At 40.7% G+C, this 18,727-nt stretch overlaps 1 protein-coding gene across 1 annotated transcript in view; it reads right to left on the bottom strand.

Annotated features, from left to right (window-relative positions):
- LOC137384071 (synaptotagmin-6-like) overlaps window positions 1-18,727 on the bottom strand; it is a 324,396-nt gene that overhangs the window by 303,584 nt on the left and 2,085 nt on the right. The window contains exon 2 of the mRNA XM_068057646.1: window positions 8,827-8,836. Within this exon, the coding sequence (XP_067913747.1) occupies window positions 8,827-8,836 (10 nt within the window). The remainder of the gene's footprint in view (window positions 1-8,826; window positions 8,837-18,727) is intronic.

The raw sequence follows: 18,727 nt of genomic DNA, 5'->3' as shown, positions 1-18,727 counted from the left end.
TAGTATGATTCTGTGGAGTACTATATTGTCCGAGGTGCCATCTTTGTTTGAGATATTAAATTGAGATCCCATCTGCCCTCTCATGTGGACATAAAAGATCCCATGGCACTATTTTGAAAAAGAGCAGGGTGATTCGACCAAGATATATCCCTCAACCAACATGTATGAACTGATGTCCTAAACATATCTCATCACTGTTTGTGGGACCTCCTGAGGTGGTGAAAGGCATTAAATAAATGCAAGTCTTTTTTAAATATAAAGCTGTCCTCAGTTAAAACTGCTTACATCCCATTTAGAACAGTTTAATAACTCCAGTGGTGTACAAGCTCTGTGCCTGATGCAATGGTATTTGACGCCAACTCCTAGGATTGGAATCATTGGACTCAAAGTCAACTGAGATCAGTAAGATGGACAAGGTTAGATTACCATAGGATACATCAGAAAACTTTCTTCTGAATTGTCACTGTGATACAAGGTGACTGTCAGACCTAGAAGATACACAATAAGATCAGCCTTTCAACAGTCACTAGTGCTTAAACCAGATCTTTCTTCTGGACTTTAAGAATGACAGCAGCTGCACCTCAATGTTCTGTATCCATCTAAAAAGCCTGCAGGAATTTGCAGTCGCAAAGCTTTGTACATTTTATTTCCTTGTCTGCATTATTCTGAGAGACAGTGCAGATATTTTGGATCGCTGACCTTTCTATGAAAAATACAGAATTTATCTAATGGACTCACGTCACGAAACAGCAGCAGACCATGGGCTGGCTCTGGGCTTGTTTTCTGGCACTCAGATTCAAACTCTCCAGATGCTAATTCACTTCCAGCAAACCCCAGGGTCTATTTTATGGACAATTATCCTTGCATTTCCATCTGATTATTAGAGACAGTGTTCAGACTACCTTGTGAGAAAGCCTATCAGACCTACAATGATCAAAGAACAGACAGAACACAAAAATGGTGCAGCAGCAACTGTGACTACTTTCCTGGGAGTAGAGTATGGACTATAAACAATTGCCTTTATCAATATTAAAATAATATTGATAGGATAGGCAAAGTAAGGAAAGCTTAAAATGCAGATGTCACCTCTGGGGCTGATTTCCAACAGTGTTCAGTCTTAGGATTGTGCACCAGTGCAGTATTCTGGAGCCTGGATGAAACACATCAAGGAATAGACGCAGGGGGCAGACTTTTCCTCACCACTGAGTTCTGAATCTCAGATGTGCCACAACAGGAAGATGTCAAGGGGAGACCAGATGGCTGCTAAAGAGAGAGCTAACCACGGGGTGCTCTTGCACAACATCGCACAGCCTGTTAGCAGGTCACCTGCCTGTTTCCTCAGACATCGGGGGTAATGCCCCAAGGAGACCATTAATGCATACAAATTAAATAGCAACATAACCTCAACATCTTTTTTATCAATTCCACATCAGGGGTGTTGTAAATTTGAAGACCATCAATGGGACTAGACCACAGTGAATAAAAATCTTCACAGTAACATTATATGTTATGAATTGGTACCAGGACAATGATTCCCAATATGAAGGTTTTACTCAGCCTATTAGCAATTCTTTTCAAGTTTCATTAAATAGAGAAGACAAATCTTAAGATATAGTTGCTCTGTTACTCAAACTGTACTATTTATACACAAATGCAATCAGGGCATCAACTATAATGGCGGGGTGTCTCACAGCTACTGGCAAAATGCCACTTCATTCCAACAATAAGTGTTAAAGAGGACCTTCTTTAACTGGCGACAAGTTTTGTTTACTCACTTAAGTTTTATGTAACACAATAAACTGACCCTGGCCTAAAACTAACTTCACACAGCTCTTCAGCCAAGCACTGCAGTCTTGGAACTGAATGTTTCCATTAGCTGAATTAAAATGAATGCTTTTTTTAATAAAGGTTCACCTAGTTAAGACATTGGTTTCCATTAGACTCTCTTTAACTTAATAAAAGGTTGGTGTCAACATTTTTCTACTCAGTTGCATGATCTGTGAATAAGGACAACAATTTTCACACTGTAAGCGTATCACAAAACATTCAATGAACACACGGCACACTGGTTTGTTATTATTCAACACGGCCGGTCTTCAGTTAACAAATTACTGCCTACTCGAGATTCAACTTTTAAGTGGCAAAAGAAGTGCAGCAAATATGAGAAGGTTGAAGATTTACAGTTTCAGTAAGACTTATTTTCAGGGATGAACTACAGAGGCTTTTAATACTGTTTTCTGCACTTCCAAATTCTATTTCACAGGTTAGCTCTTTGGATATGTGAACATCAAAGGGTCTGGTTTTAGCATCAAAACTGGATCTAAAATTGGAAGTCTGGAACCCTATTGCTTCTAAAGAAAACATATTTTTGGCTTGTTTATTGGAAATAAATAGTTGTTTAATTCATGATTAGCAAAGCAAAATGACAGCTAGTATGTGCTCCTTAGAAATAGCAAAGCAAATCAATCAGAAAAAGGGTTACAAAGTATCCCAGGAACAGAAATAGGCCATTCATCCCCTCAAGCCTGTTCTGCCATTCAGTTAGATCATGGCTGATTCAGAAGAATAGCTGAACTTTGTAACAAAACTGCCATTTTATTTCAGGGTCTGCAGGATACTGAAACTGCAGTTGGTTTATTGCTACAGTAAGGCAACCAGCCCTGAACATGCAGGCCTTTCACAGCAGTAACACCAAGCTAAGCTTACTGATTGGGCACGAGCGGTGGCTGGGACAACCCAAAAGTCATTACCATTACAATAACATCAGCAGAACCAAAAAATGGTCAAAATAGTTGTCGGCGACCTGCACTGCTACCTCCCATATACTCCATTAAAAAACAGGTTGATGCTTTCGATCTCCTGTCCATTTATATTTTTGTAATCCATGTGGAAACATGTATTTTCTATCAATACTGTTAAAGGATTGAAGTAAGGAACATTCCCTGATTATTTCCCACTGACCAGCGGATGTTAATATGATAGACAGCTGCTTGCCTTGTACTAAAAATAACAGATCAATACAAATCACATGTTTTGAAGCTCTGCAGTGGTTTCTGGTCAATGCCTGACTGAATTTCACAACAGAAGTCACAATTGTGCTGACACAGCTGATCATTTGTTAGTACAGGATTATAACCCTTCAAGATACAAACACTAAAGCACAACAGCATGATAGAAAGGTATTACAGGTTTCCCTCGGCTATTTATCACGTGGCCGATAACATAGCATTTATTGGGAATGTTGCTCTAAGCCGCTCAACGTGCCTTTGTCAGTTTTCTGAACTTCACCCTACAAAGGCGGCACAGTGGCGCAGTGGTTAGCACCGCAGCCTCACAGCTCTAGGGACCCGGGTTCAATTCCGGGTACTGCCTGTGTGGAGTTTGCAAGTTCTCCCTGTGTCTGCGTGGGTTTTCTCCGGGTGCTCCGGTTTCCTCCCACAAGCCAAAAGACTTGCAGGTTGATAGGTAAATTGGCCATTATAAATTGTCACTAGTATAGGTAGGTGGTAGGGAAATATAGGGACAGGTGGGGATGTTTGGTAGGAATATGGGATTAGTGTAGGATTAGTATAAATGGATTAGTAGTGTAGGATTAGTATAAATAGTATAAATATTAGTATAAATATAAATCCCCAAAGACACATTGTACAGCGAGCTCGCCACTGGTATCAGACCCACCGGCCGTCCATGTCTCCGTTATAAAGACGTCTGCAAACGCGACATGAAATCGTGTGACATTGATCACAAGTCGTGGGAGTCAGTTGCCAGCATTCGCCAGAGCTGGCGGGCAGCCATAAAGACAGGGCTAAATTGTGGCGAGTCGAAGAGACTTAGTAGTTGGCAGGAAAAAAGACAGAGGCGCAAGGGGAGAGCCAACTGTGCAACAGCCCCAACAAACAAATTTCTCTGCAGCACCTGTGGAAGAGCCTGTCACTCCAGAATTGGCCTTTATAGCCACTCCAGGCGCTGCTTTACAAACCACTGACCACCTCCAGGCGCGTATCCATTGTCTCTCGAGATAAGGAGGCCCAAAAGAAAAAGAAGAAGTATAAATGGGTGGTTGATGTTCGGCACAGACTCGGTGGGCCGAAGGGCCTGTTTCAGTGCTGTATCTCTAATCTAATCTAAAAGGTTCCTCTCAATGATTGCAGAGTGAACCTGTGTTAATCAATACCAAAGCTTATTTCCACACAAGTAACGTACTGCCTCTAGTATAGAGAGAATAATTTTAGTGCATCTGTCAAGTGACATTATAATTTAATATCTCCTGCACATATAACAATTGCTACTTTAACATTAAATGGCTACCTATAGAAATAATCTGTGTTAATGATTTAGCAATATCCTCCCTCATAGTTCAATGGATAAATGCACCATAAAAGTTGGTACTGTGTTATGGAGGTGAGCTCCCAGACTCGATCACTTAGCCTTGCTGAATTAACTGACTTCAGTTGGACAGCAATAGTGATATAATTGCATTCAATAAGCCTAAAAGAGAGGTCTGGGAAAGGAAGAAGTCTGGCGAAGAGGGGTTGGGGGGAAAGTTTGCTGGGTTCTTCCTCCAGATCATTCTCGAATGACACCTGCTGGAAAAAATTAGTGGATGTCAGGCAAGACCAAGATTGGTGGAAGATGTCCTTCCTTGGCGTACCAACAACCACTGTCCAGGACACATGAAGAATGGTCACTTTGGCAAGGTATAAGAGGGCGGTGGAAACATTACCCTGACATCAGTCACCACCTTAAGGACAGGAGAGCAGAAAATTAGGTAAAACCCCATTGAGATAGAATGTTCTATCGTTTAAAAGGATCAATCACCATGTTAGATCCTATTTCTGAAGGGAAAATTCAAATTTCTAGGGTGAATTTTATCCTCATAAAGGTGAAGGATGCAAGTACTTCCCCAATTTAACTTCCAAAATCAACATCAAGCATTTCCAGGTCATGTATAGTATGGGCAAAATGTGCAGAAAGACTCACTTTGCTCTATGTCAGCACTGCCCCTAAATGGCCAAATCAACACCCTCTACTGGTTCACTGTCACATTTCCATTTCCCACACCAGCTAAATGTCATTGTCAAAAGTAATGGAATTTAGCAGCAAATCAGTATCCAATTACCGATGCTTTAGTTCTGTAGGGATATCATCCACAAGGAATCAGATGGAACCTGCCCAGCCTCATTATTCATGCAGACAGAAGAGACTTTATTCCCAGCAGTCTGGGCTGGATTGTGACTTATGCCCCAGAGATGATAGGACAGTGTTTAACTTGCTCTAGCTGATCCTGTGCAATTTGCTTAATATTATGGATGAATGTCAGAGCTCAAGGGATACAAACCTGGAAATTAAGCATTCATAAACCAACATTACACAGCATAACATATTCATATTTAACGCCTTCATTATTTTAATGGCAATGTCAACTCATTTAAAATAAACGGCCTAATGCCTCAGCTGAAGCTGTGGCTAACTGCACAATTCAAATGCATCACAAAGTGCAATTCCCAAGCTATAGTGACCGTATCACTAAGCACATCGAATATGTTCAATAAATTGTACTTTGTGTAACCCAGTAATTCACAACCAGGGATTGTGCCCTGATAACATTCATTGAGGAGGTACTCAGATCATCAGCATTAAGATGTCAATCCAGGTCATTATTATCAGTGGGAGCCTGGAGAATGACCCCTCTGCTTTTAATAGGGTGAGGTGAAATGGGCCATCATTTGAATGTAGAGTGAAATCCAAAAGAGGGAGCTACATGTTCATGAAACGGATGAAGATCTTGATTACAATTTAACTGAATTAGGCCACCATGTATACTTTTGGTCATGACTATCACACTGGTGTACTTGTTTGCTTTATTATCCGTCTTAACCTCTGCACAACCTGGTAATAGAGCATTCACAGGTTTCTACATCTACATATACTATGCAAGTATACATGTAAAGGCTTCTTTAAGTATGTGAAAAGGCAAAGATTAGCAAGGACAAATGTGGGTCCATTACAGATGGAGACAGGAGAATTTATAATGGAGAATAGGGAAATGGCGGAGAAACTAAACAATTACTTTGTATCTGTCTTCACAGAGGAAGATACAGAAAATTTCCCAGAAATACTCGGGAACCAAGGGACTTGTGAAAATGAGGAACTGAAAGAAATTAGTATTAATAAAGAGGCAGTACTCAAAAAATTAACTGGATTGAAGGTTGACAAATCCCCTGGATGAGATGAGCTACATCCAGAGTGTTAAAGGAGGTGGCTATAAAGATAGTGGATGCATTGGTGGTTATCTTTCAAAATTCTATAGATTCTGGAAAGGTTCCTGCAGACTGGAAAGTAGCAAATGTAACCCCACTATTTACGAAAGGAGGGAGAGAGAAAATTGGGGAACTACTGACCTGTCAGTTTGACGTCAGCAGTAGGGAAAATGTTAGAATCTACTATTAAAGGATGTGATAACTAGACACTTAGAAAATAATGATATGATTGGGCAGAGTCAGCAAGGATTTATGAAAGGAAAATCGTGTTTGACAAACCTGCTGAGTTTTGAGGATGTTACTTGCAGCATAAATAAAGGAGAACCAGTGGATGTGGGGTATTTGGATTTTCAGAAGGCTTTTGATAAGGTCCAACACAGGAGATTAGTAAACAAAATTAGAGAACATTGGATTGGGGGTAATATACTGGCATGGATTAAGAATTGGTTAACAGACAGAAAGCAAAGAGTAGGAATAAATGGGTCATTCTCAGGATGGCAGGCTGTTACTAGTGGGGTACTGCAAGGATCAGTGCTGGAGCCACAGCTGTTCACAATCTATATAAATGATTTGGATGTGGGGACCAAATGTAATATTTCCAAATTTGCTGATGACACAAAACTAGGTGGGAATGTAAATTGTGAGGAGGATGCAAGAAGGCTTCAAGGGAATTTGGGCAGACTAAGTGAATGGGCAAGAACATGGCCGATGGAATATAATGGGAATAAGTGTGAAGTGATCCACTTTGGTAGAAAACAGAAAGACAGAGTATTTCTTAAAAGGTGAAAGGCTGGAAAGTCTTTATGTCCAAAGGGACCTGGGTGTCCTTGTTCATGAGTCACATAAAAGCTAGTATGCAGGCGCAACATGCAATTCAGAAGGCAAATGGTATGTTATCCTTCATCGCAAGGGGTTTTGAGTACACGAGTAAAGAAGTCTTGCTAAAATTATATAGAGCCTTGGTGAGACAGCACCTGGAGTATTGTATGTACAGTTTTGGTCTCCTCATCTACTTGCCATAGAGGGAATACAACAGAGGTTCACCAGACTAATCCCTGGAATTGTAGGATTGACTTATGAGGAGAGATTGAGGAAATGGCCTGTATTCTCTAGAGTTCGAAGAATGAGAGGTGATCTCATTGAAACTTATAAAATTCTTACAGGGATTGACAGGGTGGATGTAGATAGAATGTTTCCTCTGGCTGGTGAGGCTAGAACCAGGGGACATAGTCTCAGAATAAGGGTAGGCCATTTAAGACTGAGATGAAGAGGAATTTCTTCACCCAGAGGTTGGTGAATCTTTGGAATTCTCTACCCCAGAGGGCTGTGGGAGCTCAATCATTGAGCATATTCAAGACAAAAATCGATTGATATCTGGATACTAATGACATCAATGAATATGGGGATAGCACGGGAAAGTGGTGTTGACGTAGATAATCAGCCATGATCTAATTGAATGGCGGAGCAGACGCGATGGGATAAACCGCCGACTCCTGTTCCTATGCTCCTATGTTCCTAACTAAACATATTCCAAAGTTTTTTTTTTAATTTTCCTATGCAGCTTATCAAAGCCTTTAATAGAAGGTAATGAAACAAGACAGGTAATGATATGACAAATCATTTATGATGGTGAATTAATTATGGAATGATAAATAACACATAAATAAGTAATACACTATCTTCCTGTGAACATAATTTGGGAAGGAGACAATAACAATATTGTATGAAACTGAAATCAAAGAAGATGCAAATTTTCCCTGGTGGTCATAAAAAATTCCATGGTACTATTTCAAAGAAGAGCAGCGGAGTTCACCCCAGTGTCCTGGTCAATATTTATCCTTGAACTAATATCACTGAAAACAGATTATCTGGTCATTTATCTCATTGCTGTTTGTGGGAACTTGCTGTGTGCAAATTGGCTGCTGTATATCACAACAGTGACTATGCTTCAAAAGTATTTCATTGACTGTAAAATACTTTAGGTCCTCTTGAAGTTGTCAGAGCCACTACATATCTGCAAGTTGTTCTTACTTTTCTTTCTCTGCTGCTGATGGTGGAATGAAGGGAGAAGGAAAAAACAATGGGCCGAATTTGATGCTGGAGATGGTACCCCGGTGGTGGACTGGAAAGCAGTAGAATACCAACTGTGGCGGGAAGAGGGCCTTAAAGTAGCCCTCAATTGGCCACTTAAGGACCTCAATTGGCCTCTGGATGGGATTGCATGCCATTGGGAAGGTGATGGGCACTCCAACCTATGCCTTCCCTCCCAATTTCATGGGCCCCCTCACCTCACAACCCACTCTCATGGGGCACATTAAATTCTGCCCAGCGGACCAGTGGATGCACACTGGAAGTTAAGGTGGAGGAACATTGGCATATAGGTACAGGTGTAGGCCCTCAAGCCTGTTGAGCCATTCATTCAGATCATGGCTGATCTTTGGCCTAACTCGATCCTCATGCCTGTTTTCGGGGACTATCTAATTTAGCCCTTATTGTGTCTAAACTGAATTATTCAGGGCTTTTGTGACTTATATAATGTAATTTTGAAATACATACATTATGTAACTAGATAATAACTTCACTTACTAGAATATGCAGACCAGAAATGATTGTATTCTGCAAGCATAAAGCAATTAACACATATTTCTTTTACTTTTTACAGAGCCAGAATCTTATTAATTTTTTTTAATAGCTCACCCCATAGTGACACACATTGAGAAATGGGCCTGTGAGGATTTAGAGGGGACTTAATTATTATACAGCCTATTTCTCTGCCAAATGTCGACTGAAACATCAATAATCAATGTAGTAGATTTAAGCCCAATTGGCGTAAATAATCTAACGTTTTCCACATCTAGAACTCTACAAGTCCAATAATCCTCCCAATATTTAAAGAGGGAGAATCAGGGTCAATTATAAGGAGATCACCGTTCTGCTCTTCTTTGAATATTTTTGTCAAATAATAAATATTCAGATAATGGGTGCCCATTGCCACTTTACATCCAGGAGCATTTCATCCAGGAGCTTAGTTTGAATCAGGGTCACAGACTCCAACTCACCCTCAACTCCGTCTCTCATATATAATGAAACTGTTCAATAATGACTGGACAAGTTTTATTTTATTATATTAGATTACTGGGATTTTTTTTTACCAGATTCCTCTGATGAACAACAAAAATCCCAATATATCTTAACCGTGAACCTCTAGGTGCGACGATATAGAAAGCATGGCTGACAATGGTGAAGCAATAAAAACTGAGGCTGAGAAAGGAGACAGAATTGGAAAGTGCAGAGATCTAGGGGCATTGTAGGGCTGGAGAAGGTTACAGGTTATAGGGAGGAGCAAGGTCAGGGAGGGATTTGACCATTAAGGGGGAGCAACTTCTAGACAGCACAGAGAATCGCAACAGGGGCAAATAAGACTCAGTGCTATGTGGACAAAGATCTCATTTATAACATGTAGGGATACAAGGCAGTTCAGTAAAACATACATTTTCTTTAATTATCCAATGACACCACAGCGAGAAAGGAAATTGTTCAAGGAACTTCTGTTGGCACTAGCAACCAAATTGAAAAATATGGACAGTATTTTCCTAAGCTGCTGGAGATGGGTTCAGGGCAAGCGGGGTGGGAAAATCCCAGAAATTGATATTGGGTCAGGATCCTGTTGTGATTCCACCCTCTTCCTGCTTTCCCCGTGGCGGGATTAAAAGAGAGCGGGGAACTGTCCTGGATCTCTCGGTTAAGTAAATAAGAAGTGGTTGAGGTTGTTAAGAAACCAGGTATTTTCTGCTTTTACACTGAATCCTGGATTTCCCAGCCAGGGAACCTCTTTCCCAACCTGTCATCAACTGAGGTGAGTGGACAGCGGGAACAGCTTCTTCAATGAAACTGACAGCATGGAAATGCTTTGATCAGTTGCACTGAAGAGTCCAACCATGGCTATTGAGAGACTGCTGTTCAAAGCACTTCTTCTCTCAGATAGTACTTTCACCGCTTGACTGGTGATTGCCAACTTCTTGGAAGTCACTTCACGTGTCTAGAAATTCATTAACTTCAGCTGCACTTCCCTGTTACCAGCCTTCAAAATGGCATGGGAGTAGCTTATGCAGTGCACCTTCACCAACTGATGAGGGTCAACAGCAGAGGCCACACCACTGCCAACTGCTCCAGCAGCAGCAACTTCAGCAGCAGCACGGGCTGCCTTCTCCTCAGCTACATGCCTCTCCACTGCGCAGATGGGATGGACACTGAGATCCAGCTGGAAGGAGATGAGATCCCCCACCACAAAGTCTACAGGCAGAAGATCAACTTTCTCAATATGTCTGAGCACCAGTGCCTCAGGAGGCTCAGGCTCACATGACAGGTAGCTGTTGACATCTGCAGCCTCTGGAACAAAGTGGACCAGGTGGGCACGCATTGCCAGTGAGTAATAAGGTGCCTGTCACTGGAGGGCCACTCCCCTCCACCCACCTCCTCCTCAACCCCCACCCCCGCATCGAGTCTCTGCCTATCACCAAGTTGTGTGCTCTCTTCTCCTGCAAGGAGAGAAAGCAGAGAGATGTGAGTGTTAGAAATGGATTATGTGGAGAGGAAGGAAGGGCACCATTTGTGGAGGATGACTGTGAGGCATAGGTCCAAAAGGTCAGTAGGCTGAGCGTGAGTGCAAGTTTTGGCTGCTCAAATGGGAATGTGAGGTGCCTGCAGGGAGAGGAATGAGTGAAGCTGCAATGTGTGGTGTTCTGAGCAGGAGAATTTTGGGCAAGTCAGAATGTGGGGCTTGGCAGCTGACAGTGTTATGCCACTTACCTTTCCCATATTCCTGAGGTCCTGGATCCTCTTGCTTCACTGTCTCCAGATTGGAGGGAACACACTTCTGCAGCAGACATCCTCGGCCACTTCCATCCATACTTGCTTGGTTGGAGAGGTTATCTTCTTCCTCCCATCCTTGGGAGATCTCACCTCACTGCAGCCCCTCAGATCCTGCAGCAAGACCTCCAGGTAAGAGTGAGAGACCCTGGGGGCAGCCTTCCCAGTTCTCCTCTCCATTCCTGTTGTTGCTTCAGCATCAAGTACTGCTGAGCTTTTCTGGCACATGCTGTGGTCCATTTATTTAGAAATCTTTCTTTTGACAGAAGGGATGCATCATCCTGCCCTGACAGCCTCTCAGCTGCCAAACCCCACACTCTGATGCCCAAAATTCTCCTGCACAGCACACCTCAGAACACCACACATTGCAGCTCCACTCATTTCTCTCCCTGCAGGCACCTCACATCCCCATTTGAGCAGCCAACACTCGCACTCACACTCAGCCTACTGACCTTTTGGACCCATGCCTCACAGTCACCCTCCACAAATGGTGTCCTTCCCTAATTGATCAGGGTGCCCATAGGCAGGATGACAATTGGTTTGCTCTGAAAAAGAGCAACTGCGGGCATGTTGTTCAGACAGTCAGGTTCCAGATCCAAAAGTACTTACACCACTCTGACAGGGATTAAAGTGATAAGATTCCGCCTTATGTTTCCAGTTTCCACACAGTCACATGGTTTACAATAATAATAACTGCACAGATCACCCAAATTCTATTCCTTGGTGGTGGGACCTGTCAAGACCATCCCCAATGAAAACATTCACATTCTGCCATCAATCTTTCATCGGAGGAATATTATCCATAGTACAATTTACTAATTTTCACAATGTTAAGGGAGGATTTGATCTGATCGCTGCGTTAGCTACGTTATAAACATTGCCGGAAGATTTCCTATGTTTGTTATTTTCAGCAAAATTTAAATGGATTTTAAGTTACAAATTTACAATTATATAAGCAATATTAACCAAAGAAAATCTTCCTGCTATGTTTACATCGGAGTCAACATATAGCAGTCTGAGAAAATTTGCTTCCAACCTCGCACCCATCATGTTAGAATGTTTTCCATTGGAATCTCTTTAGACCTTTCCTACTGCACTTTGATTGCAAAACTATTACTGAAGGGAACAACAAAATTAGAGTCTGCATATCTCAATCCTAAACTTACACGTTCTTAAGGCCATATGTAAGCAGCTACTCTGTCTAACCAACTTGGCAACTATCTAACCAATCTTGCATGCTAATTTCACTAATTGACACAGAACAGCAAGACAGATCAGGGCAAAAAAGGAAAGGATAAAAAGGCTAACTTAGTCCATCTTCATTCCAATTTATGCTCACAAAGAAGCACATTGAATGAATGACTATAAGAATTCAACGTTATTAGATGTTTCTTTCCACACACAATATGTAATGTCAGAAAAACTGTCCAGCAAATATAGGATACATGCCAAGATCCAAAACTATATCAACAGGACAAATTATATCACTATAACTTCATGTAATAACATACACCTGTAAATATATATATATAATGGTAGAGTTGCATTGGTTTATCCAGTGTAATTTAGCCAAAATAAGCTAAACCAGCACAAAAGATGGGGAAATTTCAATTGCAAGTTACGTTCTGTGCAAATTGTGTTTCCACAATCTTCTGCATTGCTTTGAAAGAAATCACACTGGAGGATGGTCCTGCCCACAAAATTGGCCACGTTCCCAGAGCGAATTAATCAAGGGAACTTAGCATTAGCAAATTGCCCCTGTTTGCAGGTCGTTGAAGTTGCTGGTAAAAGTAAACTTTTTTTTGGCGCCAAGTTCAAATATCAAAAAGTATTTAATTCACTAAGAAACTGAATTTTGTATACCAACAAAACTAGTAAATGGTTTTGTATATTTTTATCATTTTTGGATGTAAGCCGTGAGTTGAGAATTACCACCAATTGCTGGGTGATTTGTGCCTCTCTGCCATTAACCTCACACAAATGGGAGCTTGGCATCAACCTGCCAGTGAGTGTCAGGAAATTGCGGCATTTTGACTGTAATTACAAAAGAATCTCATCGTAGCCATTTATTTCATGTTGCAAAGTCTTTGTTCATGATATGATTTATGGCCCTGCCATGAAACTGAACTTGAGTCCCGGAAAGGGAAGAATGAAACTGTGGAATCTCACTCCTGCAGAGAATAAATAGTTCCTACAGGGTTTTTAAATTGATTTCTTTTTTATACTTTTCCTTTCTGTCTCTTCTGTCTCTCTCTCTCTCTCTTAAGCCGATCTTTATTCCCTTGCTGTATCTAATTGACACTAATTCATCCTATATCCTTCCCCGTTACTCGCACTTCCTGAAACTCCTTCCCTAAGAGCACTGTGGGTGTACCTGCACCATATGGACTGCATCGGTTCAAGAAGGCGACTCACCACCACCTTCTCAAAGGCAAATTAGGGATGGGCAATAAATGCTGATCTAGCCAGCAATGCTCACATCCCAAGGGCTAATAATTATAAAAAGAATTATACAATCTGAAAAAATCCAATTCATGGTGATCCTCACGCGATGCCTGACTCCAGAAATTTTGTGTTGTGGATCTAGACAATTGAATCAAGATCACCTGTCTGAACTTGGGTTACAGATCACGGGCTCACAATGCTGGAGGGAGCAAAAGGTAGCAGTGAGGTGGCAAGGAATCACAAAAAAGGCAGAAAAAAAATTACAACAAAAAAAGGGGCAAAAATAAGTTATAGCTGATAAAGTCAGACAATTTTAGTCTCCACAGCTGCAATTGACCTCCAGTGTTCATGAGCAGCTTCAATCCTACAAGGAATTGCTGAACAATGGTCTTAAAGGGATACACCATACTGGAGATTGAACACAACTCCACCTCAGCAGTTAAATATTACCACTGTGCTGTGGAGCTCAGACTACTCATGAGGATCACTGCAGAAGATTAACTAGTGTTGATAAAAAAATTTACTATAACACTATGTGCTGTCTTGAATACAAAGCCACGTGACGTTAGGGTCTGGCGAATTTTAGTCCATATTTTATTCTACATCCCAGGCCACTCTTTAAAACACACTCCTCACTGCACCATATCTATGGTTCATATAAAAATGCCAAATTATTTACAGCCGCACACTGAGAAGCACAGGACATAAAGCCAATTTTATTGTTTCTATGTGTTTGGTCACCATACGAGGCAAAACATTTAGTTCAATTTCAAGACTGCCACAGTATGAAATTTACCGAGTGCTGCTACAGAAGCGTAGGTCTCAGTGCATGCTGTGAGAACTATACATTTCCTGACAGAAAGGAATGAGAATCCCAGATCTCCATTAACCTAGAGAGAGAACAGCCCAAGATGTGATTGCCTTAAGGTCACAGAGGGAATAAGCACCCCACAGCTCAATAAACGTGAACCTTTAAAATGCTTGATTAAAAAAGAACTCATATTCCTTCTTGGATTTCAAAATTGTACCAAGCAAAAGGGTTTTTGTTGGCCTCCTAAGCAGTGACTCTCAGCAAGGTATTGAATCAGAGAGGGATCATGAACAATGTACCAGAACAATGAACAGCATAGCAATACATTAAGGTTTGGAAGGCAACATCAAGTCTGGTCAGAGTCCAAATAAATCTGTATATTGTTGCATGATGGGGAGATAATAGGTTTTATTTTGTTGTGAACTGCATGATTTCCTCTTCTGTAGTATGAAACTACACAACAGAAGACAAAATGTGCAGCAGCAATTAAATGTGACTGGCAGTAACAAGTACAAACATGGACTTGATTGATGGAATTAATTAGAGCAAAAAGATTACAATATCTTTAATAGTTAGGAAGGTACTAAAATTGCTGGTATAACCATCTAAGCTACTTCAACCTCATTCCTTCAGTTTGTCAGTAAAACTCTGACAAACACTCAAACACAAAGTACTTACATTCATCTCCTAGTCTCTACACAATTGTCCTCACAATGTTTGGCTGAGGGCCACAATCCCAAGAAGCAACATACTCAAGTGCCACTCTCACAGATTCACTATAAGGATTTTGTTTAACAAAAGCATCAGATATACATAAGCTAACCATAGCACAAAACCATCAAGGCAACTTTACTTACCATTAGCTGCAGTATATAAATTATATTTAACTGTTTCTGGACTAGATAATAAGCAATTCTTTCCACAAACCATTTGCTTGTACAGCAGTTATTGCCAGTCTCATCATCCTTGTATAATACATCATAGAAGTAAAATATAAACCATACCTTAGAAATTCACACTGCAGCAAATAAATCTAGTCCAATATAAAGTCTCTGTGTTGACAAACTGTTTCCAGTGGCAGGAGAATAGGTAATCAGAGGACACAGACTTAAGGCAAAAGAACCATTGGTGAGATGAGGGGAAAAAGAATTATGCACAAAGTTTTTATTCTCTGGAATGCACTGCCTGAAAAGCTGATGGAAGAGGTTCAGTAGGAACTTTCAAAATCTATAACCATTTGAAGTAGAAAATTTGCAGGGCTATGGGCAAAGAGGACAGGAGGGGGACTAATTGGATAGTTCTTTCAAAGACCCAGCATAGGCAAATTGGGACGCATGACCTTCATCTGTGCTGTATCATTCCATAATTTGATGAAATGGAATTAAGGGGTTAAAGTGCTTATAAAATGCAATTGCTCCAAAATCTTTCCAACCCATAGACAAAACTTTAAAATGTTGATTTTACTTCTTCTTACTAACTGCAGCACATAGGTTACAGATTGACCCCCTCCTCCACTTTTTTAAATGCTTTGCTTCCACTCTCTCATGGTAGCTGAGCTGTTAGAACTGTTTCTCTCCATCGCTAAACTCAGTTTCTCCACCCCAGCTAATTGTAGGCTTACTTTCCAAGGCCCCTTACTGGAAGGATCTGTAGATGGAAAAGCCCAGCCTTATCATTCCAAAAAAGGTTTCTTGACTAATTGACTTTATACACATATTCATTCAATGCAAATGATTATTCTTTAAATTAGTCAATATTTGTACACCTCTTTACAAGCATGGATACACACACACAGTTCCTTTTGCCCTTTTCAGATCTTTCATAAAAATTCCATCTAGTTCCATCCTTAATAGGATAGTGTCAATTCCCCAAAGGAATAGAAATAATGTCTTTCCAGGAAGATTATTCTGTAATGACAAAAGATTTTCTTCTGGCAAATTTATCTCAATAAGATATGCAAATAAAGCCAGAGGTATAATTAGAACAAACTCATTATCATTAATGAAGTACTTGACTTCTGTGTTCATTTTCACCAATCATTTAATCATATATATCTTGCTGGGAAAAACACACTAACTGAGATCGACAGAAACCATACTGCTGCTAGGTGTGAGAAGCACCAGGTGCCAACCCTTAACAAAGCTTTTCGATTTCAAACTTGAAAGCATTGCTTTCCAGTCAAACATTATTTAAAATATTTCATTTTAAAATCAGAAAATAGGGTGGTCCTTATGATTGCTACTTAAATCTCTAACTGTGATCAACCGTCGATTGCAATTGCCAAACGTAGAGTTGTGATATTTGATTTGATATTTTAGGGAGTAACAATATCTACCTATGTATTTACCAAACCAATAGCAGAACGAACTTAAACAGGACACTAATCAGATTATAGTTAACCATTACTCCCAGTTTACAAAATTGGATTGACCCATCAATTAGGCTGTTCTTAGGCAAAGCCAACAATCAGGAGCCCACAGGCAATCCAATAGGTTGGACTTGTCCAGACTCAACAATTTTAGATCACAGCCATTGCCCCCACTTTTTCAGACAGCAGACGCCGGTAATGATTCTGCTATTGCCATTGACAGCTCCTCCAGACCCATCTTTTGTTTCTTTACTCGTCCCATTGTCATCCCCTTTCGTTTTGCACCGTTATCCTTTTTGTCATTTAATCACTCCTGCCTTCCATCCTACCACAAACTTACCCTTCTGTTCTTTCCTCCCCTCTACCTGCCTCTCTACTTGCTTAAAACCTGCGACATGTGTCACATTTCTCACTTCTGACGCAAGGTCTCTGACCTGAAGCGTTAAGTATGTTTGTCTCTTCACAGATGCTACCTGACCTATTGAGTATTTGCAACCTTTTAAGTTAATATTTCGGATTTCCAGCATCCGCAGTATGCTGCCTTTCCCTTAGATTGGACTCTTGTTTGCTCTGCGATAAGGATCAAATACTACACAGAACACTTCCCTAATCTACCTGAATGAATCCCTTATGCTGGAGGAGCATCGCCAATACTCCTTAATATTTAAAGCATCCAACCCGGCGATCTCACAAAATTGGGTTGTGCAAAGTGAACACGGTCAGTTAGTCCATGTGTCTATTCTAACCCACATACAGAGGTTGACGATTTAAAATATCTGGTCTACCATGTGACCTTTCCAAAAAAAAAACACAATATACATGAAAGCGTTTCCTTTAAAAAGAAAAGATCCATTGACGTTCATAATACCCGAATTAGGGAAAATACAATGATCTTTGAAGTTTTAAAGAATTGTGTTAATGACTTTAAAAGATGAGGCAACCATTCAAGGAATGGAACACACGCTTGCCCCACATAATGAAATTGTGAAATGAGATATCCATTAACACTTTAATTACCCTAATCCACCAGCTCTTCAGGTTTCAGCTCTCGCCGCTGGTTCTCTCCAACCCCCATCTAGCTTCGAGGTACAAAGCGTTGCTCTTTTAACTCTAGCACTTAAAGGGAAGCATATTGGTGATGTAAAAGACTAGTTCACAGTGAATAATATTGAAATATTATTCCCCAAACGTGCGACCTGCAGAAGAAGCTCGCTGAATGTCCCTCTCATTTCAAAAGAGCCGTGTCCCCAGGGGGAGTTCGGTGTGTACGCGGTAAGCGTGAAGTATCTGACCGTGAAGCTGAAAGCGGTTACTTCAACTAAAACACTTCATGTTAAAGCTTGCAGGTGATGAATTAGAATAATTCTATGCCAAATATAGTAGCGAGGACATTCAATAGTGAGAAATCAAAAACAGCATTCAGAAGCGGTTGAAATGACAGGTAGATATATGGATATGAGGAAAGATGAATACGTCAGTCACTATCCACACGGATCTATTGGCGGGAGAATACACTAATTAAAGTTAGGGAGAAAATGGGAACGTGAAAAACATCCAAAAATGCCCTAAACAGGCCGCAATTGCTATTTCCGCTAGTGATTGTCACACCAAACCAAATGAAACGATCGAACTCACCAGTGGTGTTTTAGATCCTCCAGCCTCCACACGCAATTAAGCCGGAGCCTCGCCTTGCTGTCTTTATAGTATTGTGAATCTTAATCTTCAATGAACGCTGTGCGAAGAATTCAGCACCTCCCAATATCATTGGCACTTAGCACCAATCTGTTGCAGGATCGGCCCCCGTTAAAAATAAATCGTAAAGTTGGAATATAGATTCGTTCTACCTTTTCAATGCAGTTTAAACATGTTCCATCATAGCTTAAGATTTAGCACGAGATAGCTCTCCCACCTGAAACCAGCCTGTACATTGCTTTCGAGAAAAGTTCGATATTTAACTTAAATATATAGCTTCTA

The sequence above is a fragment of the Heterodontus francisci genome, chromosome 25 (assembly GCF_036365525.1).
Source record: "Heterodontus francisci isolate sHetFra1 chromosome 25, sHetFra1.hap1, whole genome shotgun sequence".
Lineage (NCBI taxonomy): Eukaryota > Metazoa > Chordata > Chondrichthyes > Heterodontiformes > Heterodontidae > Heterodontus > Heterodontus francisci.
This window is presented reverse-complemented; position numbering and strand designations above follow the sequence as displayed.